Below are 17,076 nucleotides of genomic sequence, written 5' to 3' on the forward strand. Positions count from 1 at the left end.
TGTTTAGAATTTATTGTGAAGAATAATTAGGTCAGTAGATAACTGTATCAGTTAACAACTGCTATTACTTGAAAACAATGAGTTCAGTTGCTTCTAATACCTCTCCTTTCCAAGCTGTACAGTATACTGAGGAGAACTTTTCCCTGGTAGTATGAAAATTTAGACTAATTATAGCTCTGTCTCTACTGTGTCTTTAGACAAGAAGCCCTCAACAAACATAAAAATACAGAGTGTAGTTTTTAAAATTTTACCAGAACACATACTTTGGGAAGATTTTCACCTGCTACATTTTCAGTATCCAGTTAAAATACAAGAGGCACAACTATATTTCCATATATGATTACCTGACAATCAAGATACAGCTTTTGGAAACCAGGTGCATTATACCAGTACACCCCTCTGAACATTGTAATTCAAACACCTCATTATTCTAGCCCATGTGAATCTGACCAGCTACCTTTTCAGTCAATTAGAATGATCCATAGAAAATTTATAATCCCAATAAACCTTTAGTTATGAGTATCCTAGATGTGATTAGAACCATGAGGATAACTGGTTGACCCATACCCTTCAGAATCCACAAGGCATTTTTGGCTGATTTATTCAGCTCCTAATATTCATGAGTTTAGAAATCATACTCAACTGCTCCCATAGATATTTCCTCATCTTTCTGAATCCAGAAAATGCCTTCAATGACCACTCAGTTTACTGAGTACCATCTTCCACTAAGGGAAAGGGGTGAGCTGGAATGTGAAAGACACAATTTACATTTTTTTATGCTATAAAAGCTGCAGGTGAACTGCAATGATAAAAATCTAGGTAGTCAATGGTTCTCAGCAATTTCACTGTTAACAGCATACTGCTCTGGTTTGTTTAATGTTCCAGGCTGCATTTATTTAGAGGAAAACTTCAACCTAAGAGAACATGTTCAGGCATAAAAGTAAATAAGCTTAAAAGCTAACCTGCCAAGACCCAAATTCTGATCTTCTAAAGACATTACTGAAGCAAGAAAAATCCTATAATTAGTAAAAAGGAACAGCAATAACCATGCCGTGCTTAGCATCACGGAAACGAAAATATTCTTAATGGTCTCTTAATGGTCACTTTTGAAATGGTATTTTAACAGTACTTCATTTAGGTTTCAAATATGCCTATATATGACACTATCATGATAGGTAATGTATATTTTTTTATCACATTTGATGTAAAAAGACTGTAAATTTGTTAGATTTGCCAAATCCTTTCCAGAAAAACTTTCAAACTTGCTGAAAGTGTATTAAAAATTTTCATTTTAATACATTAAGAAAAATGATCTTTTGTGGGAAATCTAAATTTAAGCCTTTAAAGCCTTCTTAAAAGTCCTGAACATTTTCCACACAGGAAAACTATAAGCATACTTCTTCAGGGCTTTTAAAGCAATCAGCACAGGCAATGTTAAACTATCATGGCTCTCGAGAATAACAGAGGAACACTGTACAGAAGACCCTCACATTTGTGGCTCTGCGTATTCCCTGTAGGCTGTGCCAACCCACTCTCTCCCCTGTAATGACTCTTTGTTTTTACTAAGTCCCAAAGGGCTGGTGAGAACTCTGCAAAGAGAAGGGGGGGAAGGGTGGATGGAATGCAGCTGCAGGCTCAGAAACAATGCTGAGTCCATATATTTTGTTCCCAGTTAGAATAATAAAAAGGGGGCTTCGGGTGGGGTTGGGAGTGGAGGGGTAGAGGAGACACAAAGCTAAGCAAGCAAGGTAGGGCCAAGTATTCCATTGCTCTCAGGCTACAGCCTCCTGCCCCTCCCCCCACTCTGCTAGATCCAATAACCATTCATTTGGGTTAAAAAAGCTTATCTGTTAAAATTCAAACACCCATTAAGATTTAAACCTATCAGTCATTTACATCTAAGTTATCTTTATCAGAACCACACTCAGGCAAGGAATGGAGTAGGAAGAGAACGATGCTTGCAAAGATAAACTGAGGAAGCCTGGACGCATGAGACAGGAAAGCCTGGGGGAGGTAGAATTGAGAAAAGGACATGCAAAGTCTCAAATATCAACTGCCAGCTTTGCAATGGTGCCTGGGCCCTTTTGTGGGCAAATGGTGTGCCAGAGAAAACCATATTCTTTCTAAGCCTGCTAAAAGCTGCATGTGTCTGAATCAAGAGTTTGGAAGCCTGCACATGTTGGTTTCTCATTATTCAGTCTAACTTGGTGCCTCCTAAGAAAATGTTCTTCTTTTGCATTTCCCTAGCCTTTATGTCCTAACTGGGAAAAGAGAATTAAGGGAAGAGGCAGATCCCAAACAAGGTAACAGCTGCTACTGACCGAAAAGCAGTTCAAACCTTACTCTCCACTCCTGGGTCTTGAACTCTCATCTCAGGTAACCCTTTACTGAAAATCCCTGGAGCCCTCCAGCGTTCACAGACTCAGGCTTGCCTCTGGAACATGCTTTCAGAGATTACTGATGCCATTAAATTTTGTGACAAAACTTAAGAAGCCTTACATAAATAACCAAAACTAATACCTCAAAAATAGTGCCAGGAAGTGCTAAGGACCTAAAAAGCGATAAAACAAAACGCAGAAGATGTTGCTGCAATTAGGATCCCATTCATAAACACTCAGTTACTGGGGGAGGAAAAAAAAAGAACTTCATTGTAAAGCCATCATGTAGAAGCAGAGCTCTGACAACCACACACAAACATCTCCTTCACGTTAGCATTATTTAGAAGTACTCTTAGCTGGTACTGAATGATATAATTAAACTCTTGACTCGTGAAATGTTTTCAAGTTATAAAGTTTAGAAAGACTGTATTGATTTACATTGAGTTTTTGCATTTTGTGACATAATATTCACAAATGTAGATTTATAATAAGCAGGAATATGATCTCCCTCTTTCAGCTTGTTTTTTCTTGAGCTCTAAAATCCATTTACAGATATTCCAAATCTCCATACTACAGTCAATATATAGACACAAATTCAGAAATGCATATTAAAGGAAGGAATGATTAAGACTTTTTATTAATATTAAATATTAATAGTAATAATTAAAAAATAATATACTACTGTAAAGTTTATCATCTATTATAAACACAAAATTCATAGGTATATTTTATTAGGAGTTATCATTTATTATGCTTTTAAATGCAGCAATAAAATATACAATATTTATTCTGTGTACTGGTAAAACTCAATTTTCTATTTACACATTTCTTAGTATGTACAATTGAAATTAGGTCTACAGAGAGCAAAAGTTCATCAATAGTAACAACAATCACATAATCATAACTTGACTGAAATTAACAATTCCTTATGGTTGCTTAATTGCAGTAAAAAAATTCTCATAATACTGTGACATATATTATGCGTCAAAAAAAGGTAAAAAATGCAATTATTCATGATTAGGGCAAAAAACTACTCTTCAATAAGTATATCTGAATTATTTTTTAAAATCAGGAAAAGATAATTCAAGTGTATTAAGGTGTCCAAAATTTACATTTAAGTCATAAAGTTCACAAAATATGAGTGACCTTATATTGAGGCACAAGTGAATACAAATTTTAAGAGTTTAAATATAATAGTATGTAAGAAGAATATTAGATTTTCTTGCTGAATCAACAAGAGTACTCACCCCTTGGAGCCCTTGGAACTGAATGGAAGGTCGAAAAGGAATTAAATTCTATTAAAAGAAACATAAGAAACAAACAGGTCAACCTTCATTACTGTGTCACAGAACTAAATGTTTAAACTTTAAATCTGTTCATCTGGTCAATGCCATAGTCTGTGAAAATATCTTTTCATTATATAACTAGGTTTATATATCATCATATTAAGATGCCTTAATGAGCAAGATCACACTGTTGACATTTCTCTGAATCACACAACCACAGGTATATTGTGGCAGTGTAGTCAGGTTTTTTTAAATGATGCAATTTGGCAAAAAATGATTAGTATACTAACTCAATTTCACATCAAAAAAAACATTTTTGCTTAGTTTCTTGATATGTTTTTAAAAGGCTGGGGGGGAAGGAAGAGATAATTAGAGGAACTTTACAGAATCTAACAGGATACTATAAATAGAAAATTAAAATATTTGATAATGAACTGTGGTTTCCAGTTCCTCACATTTTACCATAGGTTAGTTTCTAGTTGAGGGTCAAACAGGTTACCACCAGTTTTCTTACAAGATTTTCACCAGGAGAATATAATTTCTAGAACAATGCTTTGTTTTATAACAAGCTTTGTCCTCCTCATAACTTTAATATTTTGTCATAGAATTGTGTATTTAGAAGAAATGCTTTAGGTATCTACCATAGTCTGAGGCATAATTTCCTGTATCTAAAGTCACCAGTATGTTTCTCTATGGGAATGCTTTTTCAAACTCCTTTGAGGCTGGTTATAATTTCCTCCCTGACTCTTTGCAACTCAGACACTGTCTTCAGCCTATCACTGGAATTTGAAATTCTCTATCAATTTCATCAGTTCTTCTTGGTCAAACAAATGCTACCTTTTCTCAATTGTCAAACTGCTCACTTCTCCCTGGATATCACAGCTTCCTTACACTCAGAGACACCAGTCCTCTTAGCTCTTTTATCATGCCTTTCATTTCAAAAACTAGTGCCCTTCACTTTGCTCTTTCTCATCCACTCCCTCCTGGAGGCTCATTTCACCTGTTTGGTGATGACTTTGAATCTCTTCTCTATTGGTCAACCCCCTTCTCTCCATAGCCTACTACTTATCATTGTCTAGGGACATTTTGCATTAGAAACTCAATGACAGCGAAACGGGCAAACGCTATACTAACTTCCCTTCCCTACTCCTTCCTCAACCAAATCGCACGTCTTTCCTACTTTTCTGGAGTTTGGTTTTCTGGGCTCACAACCTTAATTTACAGTCTCTTTTCCCTTACCCCTAATCCCATTCTATTAGGCCTTTTTACACTGCTAGAATGATAGAATTCTGAATCACAGAAAATACAGTCAAGGCCTATTCCCCATAGGCCATGTGTATCATTAATTAAGCTGGGACCAGGACCCAGGAGCAATCCTCCTATTCTTCCATGCTGCTCTTCTACTACCTTGTGCTCCACAGACATCTGCTATGGGAGACTCAAGAGTATGATGGGGGGAGGGGGTGGGGCTACTCCTTCATGCCAGAGTTCACATGTTACTTGGGGAACATGTGCGAATGATTAAATACTAGGCTAAGTACTACAGGGAGGTGCAGTAAGAATTCTGAAAGCAGAGAAGAATATGGGTTAGAAGAAATAATTAGAAAAGCCAAAGGGCTTATGGAAAAGTGGATCTTAGTAGCAATTTTGAAAAGACAAATGAAAGGGAATGCCCTGAGCAGAAAAGCAAGGAGACAGGAATGAATATTGTGTGAGCAAAGGGCAGGTCTGTGTGTGTGTACAGAGTTCTTTCACACTTGAAACACAACACAAAGGATGAGAACTGGACCTGGCGATCCCTGCCTAATCTTTCCTTGACTTCAAAATTTGTCTTCAGTTTTAGCTGCTATACACTACAGAATAAATAGGACCGTAATTTAAATTTTAGATCTCAGGATTTCAAAAGGTTTATCACCCTGTGAAATAACTGCCCTAATCTCTTCTATTACCCCCTCAGGGATGGCCTTTAAGTCCTGCCTTTGACATGATAAACAATTGAAAGGGCTTCTAATTTTTGGAATAACAAAGTGAGTTGCTGAAAGAACTGTTTCAGGGAAAGCAGCTCTTTTGGTCATGTGTAAGAATGAGGGAGAGAGATGGATTGGGGCTAGGGAAAAGGATTAGACATCAGCTCCAGAGGATCCTTTATTTAGAAATACTCTAGTGATAAGGCCTAAATTAGTATGACTTCCTCCAGAGCAAACAGGAGATGATGGAATGAGCAGACTTTCCCAAGAAAGAATGATAAATGTCGGGAAACCCTGAATATCAGGCACCAAAGAAAAGTGAAGCAAAGGTGGCTTCACAGCTCTGAATCTTCATCTTTGGCCAATCAGCCCCAGATTCCCTCAAATTAGGCTCTTAGTCTCTATTTTGAAAACCTCTGAACTGTTTCAGGCCCCTATCACTGAGCACTGAGATTAAGGCCTTCTTTCTTCCCTTCAATTCCTTCTAAATACTGCCCATCATTCAAAGAACAGAAACTCTCTCAGATACCATCTCAGCATGTCACACAGGCTGTGGTGGGTTCCTTCCCAGTGGGTTCTATCAGAGCAAAGCAAACCCCTTCACATGGAAAAGAGACCTTCCATTTATAGGACCAACCAATTTCATCTTCCACTTTCTCTCAACGGGTGCTTCAGCTGTGTTAACCCTTTTTGTTTTGTAAACATTTTCCTTTTTTTTTAAGATTTTATTTTTAAGTAATTTCTACATCCAATGTGGGGCTCGAGCTCACAACCCCAAGATCAAGAGTCACATGTTCCACTGACAGAACCACCCAGGCGCTCCTTCCTATTTCTACTTCCTTCCCTTCCTTCAAGCTGGCTTGCCTTCCCAAACACTATTTTGTCAATCCATACTAATAACTTACTTAACATTCAATTTTAAGATTAGTTTCGTCAGGTAGGCCTTTCGTTGGATAAATCAGGAATCAAAGACTCAGTGGGTTTAAGGACCCAAGGCAGATAAATGTGAAAGAGACTGATGTAAAGCAACAAGGAGTGTCAAGTACCTGGAGAATAAATGCCCAACTGAGAAAGGATTCAAATTTTTAAAATGTTAAACCTTTCCCAGCCAAACCAAACACTGATGCCACCATTTTCCTAACTTGGAGCCCACTTTGAGTTAACTCTCGTTAGCTGTTGTTTTTCCAGATGCCTGTGTCTAGGGTTCCACTACATTGGGAGGGTGGGTATTATTTTCATAGGTTGTCTTACTCCTAGTTGTTAGGATAGGGTCTAACATATATTTAACTTAAAAGTATTTACATTATGCTCAGCTAAAGAAAAAAATCTATTGTAAAATCATTTTGGCCATGTTTTCTTTATACTACTTTATAGCAGTATATTACTATAGACATCTGCTTTACAGATTACTATTCATTGTTGTATAGGCAAAATAATACAACCACATTTTACATTAGTTTAGTAACTTCCAAGAGTAATTTTGACTTTAATCAGTTTTTTTGTTTCAGGACTTGAATTTAGAACCTAACCTCCTGATATGCTTACAATTCTATCTGTATTGCTTGATTCCTCAACAGAAATGATAATTTTTTTTTACATAATTTTCTAATGTACAGGGCATTTTTATATCCATTATCTCAAGTGAGCCTCCTAAAACCAGCCCTGGGTGGTAGGAAGGCAGCATTATCTCCCATTTCAGAGGGAGATAAATGGGTCTCTAACAGGTAAAGGGTATTGGTCAGGAACACCAAGCTAGTGATTAGCAAAGCTGGACTTCAAAGCCAGCCCTGTGAATCCTAAATACAGAACACTTTCCTTCTCTTGCCTCTTTAACAGGTTACCTCCCAGTGCTGAGCATTTAAAAGTCCTTAACTGCTCATTCAGTTCTGGTATTTTGTTTTTTCTTTTCTTTCTTTTCTCTTCTTTTTCTTTCTTTCTTCTTTTTTTATTTTCTTTTTGTGGCATTTTGTTTCCAAGGAAAATGAATTTCATAAAATCATTACAATTTCTAGACTTCAGTTTCTGATTAAATAAAAACTAAACAATAACTTTCGTTTTTTTTTTGCTCTAAGGACCACGTATAACAAAGGAACATATATAAATATGTGTTATCATTCCTCATTTAAAAAGTAATAAAACCCTCATGTATGGAATAGTTACGGGTGCTTAGCCAAATAGGACAAACTAAGATCACTGTTACTAAAAAACTCCTTTAAGATTATCTGACAACCCACAAGAGAAAAATATATGAAAGAAACTCCAATACCTTATTGATTTTAATCCCAATTTTAGACAAGAAGATGTTAGTAAATTACCAGATGTTATTAGTTCTAGAATGCCTTAAAAATGCAACAAGAGGACATCTAGAACTCTATACCACTTATTGTGCATCTGACCACTGTGTTAATGGGGTAGCTACCAGGAATAAATTCTAAAAGTCAATACCATATAAGTAAATGTTTCATGCATGTTAGCTAGTTGTCTAAATGTTCTTTAGCCTAAGTTTAACTGCACAAACATGACCTCAATTCATTGTATATATATTTTTAATTCAATTTTAAAAGATAACATAATTACAGGTGATAAGGCATGTTTTAAAATGTTTAAGTACATTCCCATTACAAATGAGTTTCAACAAGGGCTTCAACTTTTGATTTTTAGCTTTAATTAAATATTTGCACCAAGTAGCTCTTTTGAAAATCAAGTAACTCTAGAGTTTAACTGAACAGTAGTTGAGCTATAAGTAAGACTGATATGATATCTTCATCCAGCCAAGAAACACAACACAGACTGAAACTGGCTAGGGAAAGTCCTTTGACAAATGCTTCAACAACCTCATAATGGTGGTGTTTTGTAGTCAAAAGGTTCTGTTAAACTTAGTTGTTTCACTGTTTTTAGAGCTCCTTGATTAACCCTCTGTATCTCTTGGGAAATGTAAGACATTCTTAAGCATAGATATGTAGGCAATACTAAAGTGCTCAAAAGTTGGGCATCTGGGTGGCTCAGTCGTTAAGCGTCTGCCTTCGGCTCAGGTCATGATCCCAGGGTCCTGGGATCGAGCCCCGCATCGGGCTCCTTGCTCTGCGGGAAGCCTGCTTCTCCCTCTCCCACTCCCCCTGCTTGTGTTCCTGCTCTCCCTATGTCTCTCTCTGTCACATAAATAAATAAAAAAATCTTAAAAAAAAAAATGTTCAGAAGTTTCATTACACTCTTGACATTTGCCATTACAAGATAATTCTACTGCAAAAAAATTGCTCTATGACCAAAGAAATCTATGTCCATTTATTTCCAGAAACTATTCCTCACAATATATCAGGACTATAAAGTAATACATAATTTACTAAGTAATGTTATTAAGTAATCTTAATTTTGCTGAGTAATATTAATTTCTGACATGATACTTAGAGGGTGGGAGAGAAGGAGCAAAGCTATGGTTTTCTGGGGTTGAATAAAAGAAAGTTATTTATCCTATAAAATTATAACTATCTCTTGATTATTTACATACTGCTTATCTATGTAGACAAATTAAATCTGTGGTTACTTTTACTTTATCAACAACCACTGGTTTTATGAATATACAAAGGTAACAAATAGCATTTTGGGCCTAGAAAAGAGTGATTTCTCTAAGAAACACATTATAGAGGTCTAACTTTATTTCCTCAGATTAGATATATTCTTGAAACATCTTCAGCTTTCCTTCTGAACTCATCATGGAACTTTGACTTAACTCAAAATTAACTTCAACTATTTAATCAATCAACAGGCATTTATTAAATACTTGACATTTATCTGAATGCCTAAGTTGCATTATCAGTCATGATAAAGATAGTGCAAAAAAAAATTTCCAAAGTCAAATATAATTTTGGAACTTTGCCAAAACCAGAAACCTTTCTAGAAATGGCGATGGGTCAAGTCATTTCTTTAAGTGGAATTGCTTATAGCTACTTAGTTACTATTTACTGAGTGAGCCTAAAACATGTTAGACACTAGAATCATTTTTACTATCACCTCCAGGAATTCTGAGAACACCTTTGTGGGGTAGATATTATTATTTCCAATTCTCAGGTAAGTCCTATGAATTACCAAAGGTTACACAGCTAGGAAGGGGCTTGGGACTCAAACCCGGTCTCAGTTTAAGAAATGTGGTCTTACCCACCACTTTACACAGCTGGCCTCTCCTGCCACTCCTTAACAATGGTTATATAAAATGTGAAACATCTAAAAGTTAGAAAATTAAGAATTGATAAGAACTGGTAAGCATTGATAGCTTTTTTGGTTCTGCACTATAGCTTAAGGAAAATATCAGGTACTTGAATTTGTTGTCATTTACACAAGTAAATAATAAAAAGTATTTATGATTTTTCCTGGTATACAATTTCTATAAAAGATCATCTTTCTTAAAAGAAGTACTATACCATTTTAAGAAGTTGTGGTTCTGTTTTTTAATTTAGAAAGTCATTTTATTCTGTTCTTAAAATCATTACCTGATAGAGAAACCAAAGAACACTTAATAATTATATTTTAACCACTGTAATAAAAAATATCTAGGCAGGGAGAGAAGACGCAGAAGGAAAATTGGAGCTAAAGCAGGAAATAGTGCAGGAAATCAGGCACTTGATTCTGAATAAATCAAATATATTTAGCTCTTGTCAAAAGCTGGTAGTGTTTAGAATGATAGCATGAATGTAAAATTTATTGATAACTGATAATCCAAAGCTAACTTAAACAGTGTCTCCTTCTTGCCCCAACATTTTATTAGATGCTAATAGAGAGTCACCAGGTTTCACAAAATCTAGTATTTTGCTTTGTGGGTTAATCCAAACTCACACATATGAGAAACTTCTCTACAAATTTGGAAGAACCAGATTAAAGTGCATGTGCAATAAAGAATAATGTATTTCTATCATTATAGCATAGAAAAGAATGAAATATAAAAGGATTGCCAAAACAGTAGTGAGAAGAGGTCAAAAAGCTAATTTATTTAACATAATCCTTGTTGTGAAAGATAGCTTCTGGAAAACTAGCTATCTGATGCAGGCCAAATTAAAATATTATACACACACATATATATATACACACACACACCCTTTATATCTTACTATTTCAAATAGTTCCTAAAGAAACATGGAAGGCAAAATCTAAATTGAAGAACTAGCTAAAAAGTTAGTTACTGTGAACCAGGCTTAAAACAACAATACTTGAAGCATAAGATCCCATCTTTTTTTTTTTTTTTTTTCTGAGAAGGCTTTGTGATTATATAAAAAGCTTATGTGTCAAAGCTGACTATAAATGCAAATGATTTCTTCCTTGGGATCATAATCTCTAGAACATAAGGAGAAGCAGTAAAATGAACGTGGAATGGAAGATTGAGATTATTTTTAAAGTACAAGAAATTTACAAAATAAACCATTTAAAACATTTTTACAAAGGGAGACATAAGAAGGCTTGAAACCAGGAAACTACGTGAATATACTAAATGTTTTTAAAAGATCACTGGCTGCTGTGTGGAGAAGCATGGACTATGGGGGTAAGACTGGAAGCTTGGAAGCTAGTTGGAAGTCCATGGAAATCCCTGACAGATGCGTGGGACTGGAGTAGTCGTGAAGGATGGATGGGGTTAGATTTTGGATGTTTGGAGATTCACAGGACTTGTTGACAGATCTACTAAGTCAAGAAATGAGAAGACAAATCAAGAAATACTAGTCAATTACTAAGCAACTGGTGACAGGTACTGCCACCAACTGAGATGAGGAATACTTCTAAAGATGTAGGTTTGAGGAGTGAAATCAAGAATTCAGTTTGGATTTGTTAAGACTGAGATGCCTGTTAAACTTTGATAAGGAGATGAAGTATTGTAAATAAATGCCTGGAGTTGGAGGAAGGTCAGAGCTGGAGATCAATATTTGCAAGTCATTAACATATAGATGACATTTAAATCCATAAGACTAAATGAGTTCACCTAGAGAGAATGAATAGATAAAGAGAAGGGAGCAGCGATCTCCAACATTCAAAGACCAAACAGGATGATCAGCAGAGGAGACTAAGAATGGGCAGGGAGGTAGGAGGAAAATCAGTAAAGTGTTTTCATTAACAGGAAGGAGTGGTTAAGAGGATGGAATGCTGCTAAGGTCAGGTAAGGGAGGAACAGAGAGATGACCAACAAACTTGGCAGAGAGATGACCAATGAAGACAACCCAACCAGAGTGAGCTGAGCAGAGGATGGGAGGTAAAGAAGCAGACACTGTTTTTCAGACACATCCTTAAACATACTCCTTCTCTCTTTAGGTGTCCCCTTGAACAAAGACTTTATTGCAATTATTTGTTCACACATCTGCCTGTTTCTATGAAGCACAAGCACTTTCTTGATGGCAGGGACCATCTAGGACTTACTCAGACATGAGTATCTCCAGTGTGCACATGTCAGAAAATTAATAAGTGTTTGCTAAATGAATAAATGAGTATTTGGAGGTTATAATTCTGACTCCTACCTCTTAATCTCTTAAAAAAAAAATCTTAAGATACTCCGCTAAGTTTCTACTACATATGTTTCCTGGTCCTCTGAGGCATCATGATTTCTGATAATGGAAATCAAAAGCAATGATATTAAAAGTTATTTTAAAATATGCTAACACTTAAGGTAGCATATCTAGATAAGCATATCTAGATCCTGAAATATCTCAGTGAATCTTATCAGTAAGTTTAAGCCTGGCTTCACCTTTGAATAAGCTTACTGTTGAGTGGAAATTCCTCAGACAAGATTATCTCCAAGGACCATGAACTCAGCATCAAACCTAGTCCATTACAATGTATATGTATAACAAAAGCTTTATGTAGTTACATTATTTTTTGTTTTGTTTTTCCCCAATGAAACTAACAACAACAAAAAGAGGAGAATCAAAACACCAAAACAGAAATGGAGGTAATTGGAGGTGAAGACATTGACTCTTTCAAGGCCTCCAGAATCATTTCAAAATGATGCTTGAAATGTAAATCCAGGCTTTATATAGAGTTACTTAATGTTTCAATAATCACTAGGGACAGAAACCACAGAAGGTCTAATCTCCATGTTATAATCAAATTATATTTTCATATTATCTGTGCTTGATGATGGTCTTAGTGCAATTTATAGAGGTTATTAAAGTCTATAAAAATACAAAAAATCCCTACACAAACCAAAAATTTCTTCCACTTAATTTCAGCTTCCTCCCAAATATCACCAATACCCCAAATTTCCATCCACATGTCAGAGTTAATAGGACACATGTAAACAATACAGCACTGTTCTAGTCTAGCCTCAAATCTCCAAATATACTTCTTAAATATAAAAACACTTAATCAAATCTAAGTCTCTTGGTCACCAAACAAAAGACTGAATGTTCACTAAAATGATACCTATCATCTTTATCTCCCCTGTGCCCACCCCACCCTCCCAACTGCCTCTGATTCCCCTCCCCCCCCTTTTTTTAAACTAAGAATACCTCTAGTGCTGATGGCTAGAAATCTCAATTCAATCCTCTTTCTTTCAAAACCTGTTAAAGTCTATAGATTGTATTCATCTTTAATGTCTCCCACAAGCATCCTAATTTAGACTCCAAGCATCTCTAGCCTGGACCACATACTTCCTCCTAACTTGTCTACTTCCTTCCAGATTCAACTTACATTCATCATGTAACACGGAGGCCAGGATAATCCTAAAACACAGCTCAAATCACTTTATATTTCTACTCAGTGTCTTCCCAGTGTTGACAGAATAAAATTTAACCTGCTCTAATCTCCCTTTCCTCTCTTAAATCCAACTATATTTTTCTCCTATATTAACTTCAGGTTAAGTAGAACATGGTATTCCCTGGGATTCTCAGACCCTGCCCTAACTTTTCTACTGCTGTCCTTCCCTCTGCTGGAGATGTGGTCCCCCATCTAGTCCTTGCCTGCTAAAATCTTGCAAAAATCCTTTAAGACCTGAGGATTTTTTTTAAACCAATAATATATAGGATCCCCAATAAGAAAAGAAAGTTACATCATTTGTCTAACAATCTAGTTACTATAAAACTAGTAGCCAAATGCTCTGACTGTAGAGTTCAATTCCAGGTGCTAATTTGACTCATGAATCTTTAAGAAGCATATAGGCTAACTAATAAAATTCTCTCTTCTTATATTCTATATTAAACTGCCAGCCATGGAAATACTAGGTTTGGCCTTCAGTGGCAAAGTATTAGTGGAGGCTCTTAAACCAGTTTTTCCTAAACACTTAACATGGCTTTCAAGGGCCATAATGCCATGACAGAAATTATAGATAGGTAGATAAACTGGGAGTGAGGGAGGGAGCCAAAGAAAAGAAAGAGCAATTCTCCTGGATACATTTGACCTGAGTTATGCCTTTTTTTTTTTTTTTAAGCTTCAATTTGACTGTGGAAATATGGCCATTAATTTACTGTATTCTACTTCAGAACTGCTTCTCTACATTTTTGCATTAAGTCATGGAAAATGTAGTATGGAAGTGAGGAGTGAGGTATGCAAGACAGTCAGATGTGGGGTTATATACACTGTTTTATTATAAAACTTAGCTGATCTTAAATAGAAATGCCTGTATCATCACATTTTAGGAACATCTTCTCAAATACTCCAAATACATTTGGCCCATTGGGCAAATACATGGGCTGGACTCTGGTACAAGGCTCCTGAGCCTCTCTTGTGGTCACTGCAAATTGTTAAATGACCCAGGATTGGTTGGCTGAAATTCTAATTTTCCTCCCTCTGCTGGCTTTATCACAAATTACTTAGTAAGCACTATGAGCACTGCCTTCATGGTTTTTTTTGTTTTTTTGTTTTTTAACAAGTGCAAATAGAGCAAATAGAAAGACTGGATCTGGTGATTGTCTTCCATAAGCTTTCCTGTAAATCATTCCAAGAATTCTACGCCCCTTTCCTTTTAAACTCTTTTCTTGAACATGTTCCAATCCTTCACATATGTTCTTTCTTTCTCCTTCCAATTCGGGTGCCAAAGTTCCCTGTCTATCTTTTTAGGCAATCTGGCTACTGCTTTTCACCAGGAAGGGCACCCTTCTTTGCACTGAGTGCCTGATCATTTTAATAAAAGTTTCAAACACTTGCAACATGAGGTACAAATTTGACTTTACTTGATAAAAAAGCATTTAAAATCAAGTTCAGCCTGAAGATGGGGTCTAAGTTAAAAGTCAGTAAGATTAATGTTTTTAAAATTAAACCTGGCAACATTTAAAATGTTCAAGAAAATGAATCTGACAATGTAGTTCAGTTAGCCAACATACGGTACATCATTAGTTTTTGATGTAGTGTTCAATGATTCATTAATTGAACTTAATAAAAAGAATCTGACAGTGCAAACCTCTTTGTTTTAGTTAATAAACATGTTCTACGGCAGTGGCAATTCTGTGCTGGCAGGTCTGGATGCTTGAGTGATGCCTTAAGAACCGGGTCTTCTGTATTTATAAGGCAGATTACTGAACACACACACACACACACACTTGAAATTGTTTGAGGACAGGCAGAAAAATGGAGATAAGGAAAAAGTAAGGTAGGAGTCTTTTCGTGCCTTAAACCACAATGCATCAAATGCTAAAAAGTTCACCTGATAGAGAGACCGGCTGAGCGGAAATTACCTACCTCATGACCTGTGGAATCAGTGATTTTAAAAGACCAAGTAACACACAAAAGGAGCTATTGTGAAGGACGGTAACTTTGTGAAGATTTATGTTTTGACTGGAAATAATTATATCTGGTATACTGAGAGAAACTCAGTTCCTCATGCAAAATTAAATGTAAGTTTATTTGTACAAATTTTCAAAACACTATCATTTTCCTAGAAGACACTTAACCAAGAAGGAAAATTCATTTAAAGCCAATAATAAGAGTTGACAAGAGAATGTGTTAACAGAATCCTTAAACACATCTGCTTTCTGATCTTTAGGCACAGAGAATGAAAAGACCCTGCCCCCAAACATATTAATGCAATGGCTTTTTATGTAATAGGTAAACATGATGGTATTATTTGAGCCACCATCTTTGAAACTTTGACTAAACATTTTTAAAAAATAAGTTGACAGGCTCAGCATTGACAGAATCTGCTAAAATATTTTGATAAGATTTTCTTACTAAAAATGTCAGAATAAGCCAGCTACACATTACTGAATTAGCTAAAATATATTGTAGAATTTGGGGTTTTAATTTTAAATACAGCTTTAGGAAAAATTTGGGAGAAATATGTAATTACAGTAATATATGTTCACTTAAAGTATGTAGCGCTTATATAGACCACACAATCACAAACATCAATTTAGAATGAATATAAAGTTGTAATTTGTAACTTTATTTAGTAACTTTCCTCTCATTTAAAATCATCTATAGTTAACAAAAAAGTAGCTTTGCAATATATCCTAGATATCTGCATTAGTATGCCTAAATTTACTTTCCATTTAACACTTTTTAATAAAAATCAATTTGAAACTGTTTCTGTATTCACACTGAATGGAAAACAACTTTTAGGAGGTATTTACTCCAACTATAACTCCCATTCCTGGACCCATAAGTCTCCTCTCTCCCCCAACCCAGTCCCTATTTTGGAAGGTTCTCAAGTTAGCATTTTTCGTTTCTCTAAAAATAGAAAACTTGAATAATGATGGTCAATTAGATTTGATTGTCTTCTGAAACAGTGAGGAATTGTTTCCAATTGAAGATTCCATTTCCATGAACTGTAACAATTCCGTATACTTGTTCAATTCTATCTAAAGAACTTCTTTTTCTGCTTAAATCATTTTAGTTTACTAAAATCCCTGAATGTACCTCCCTGAAATCTTAAATCAAGTGGATTAATTTAGAAGAGTAAATCTAGTGGGCAAAGTAATCTGGATAAAAACAGCTTTCTGATGCTTAATTTAGGAAACTGTTGAAATTTCTGGCTCTTAGAAAGTCATTAGAAGAGGAGGAATAATAGTCATAACCTTGCACAGGCCAAAGCCACTTGGAGGCCATCTGTCAAGCATCAACCTTCCTATCTGAGCACAGGAATGGTGGGGGCAGTCTTATATGAAAATTAATGCCATTCTTCCCCAAGAGGGAATAGGCTTGACCACCAGAAAGTTCTTCCCATTTAGCCAACATATGTCAACATATTTCCAAACAGCTGCTACAATTTCAAGTCATGAGCCCTCCTTCTGATAAGGGCGTAAGGTATAAGAGACCAAATAAGTTACCTTCCAACTGGAAGATAAAAGCTCCCCCAGATGTCTACTGCTAGCAACTCCCTGATGGGGGAGCCCTGGTCTGGCCTGAGCCAGGAGGAAGGTCACTGAGAACACATTTGTAGGAGACTTAGCTGAACACACCAGACTAAGTACAGTAAGTACCAACAGTATAGTCACCCGAAAGGTCCCTCATTTCTTTTTCCACAGCCTCTTTCCACTTCTCAAC

At 35.9% G+C, this 17,076-nt stretch overlaps 1 protein-coding gene across 7 annotated transcripts in view; it reads right to left on the reverse strand.

The window, feature by feature from the left end:
• The window catches only part of ELL2 (elongation factor for RNA polymerase II 2), an 80,442-nt gene that overhangs the window by 60,101 nt on the left and 3,265 nt on the right, over positions 1-17,076 (reverse strand). For 6 of the 7 annotated variants that reach the window (XR_010413156.1, XR_010413155.1, XM_064596395.1 and 3 more), the window contains exon 2: positions 3,626-3,673. The exons of the other annotated variant lie outside the window; for it this stretch is intronic. Coding sequence is in view for 4 of the 6 variants with exons in the window: in XM_064596395.1 (XP_064452465.1) it covers positions 3,626-3,673 (48 nt within the window). In the remaining 2 variants the exon portion in view is untranslated. The remainder of the gene's footprint in view (positions 1-3,625; positions 3,674-17,076) is intronic. 7 annotated transcript variants of the gene reach the window in all.

The sequence above is a fragment of the Mirounga angustirostris genome, unplaced genomic scaffold (genome assembly GCF_029215605.1).
Source record: "Mirounga angustirostris isolate CCGP_5_RB_7025 unplaced genomic scaffold, mMirAng1.0.hap1 SCAF_7, whole genome shotgun sequence".
In the NCBI taxonomy this organism is placed as follows: Eukaryota; Metazoa; Chordata; class Mammalia; order Carnivora; family Phocidae; genus Mirounga; species Mirounga angustirostris.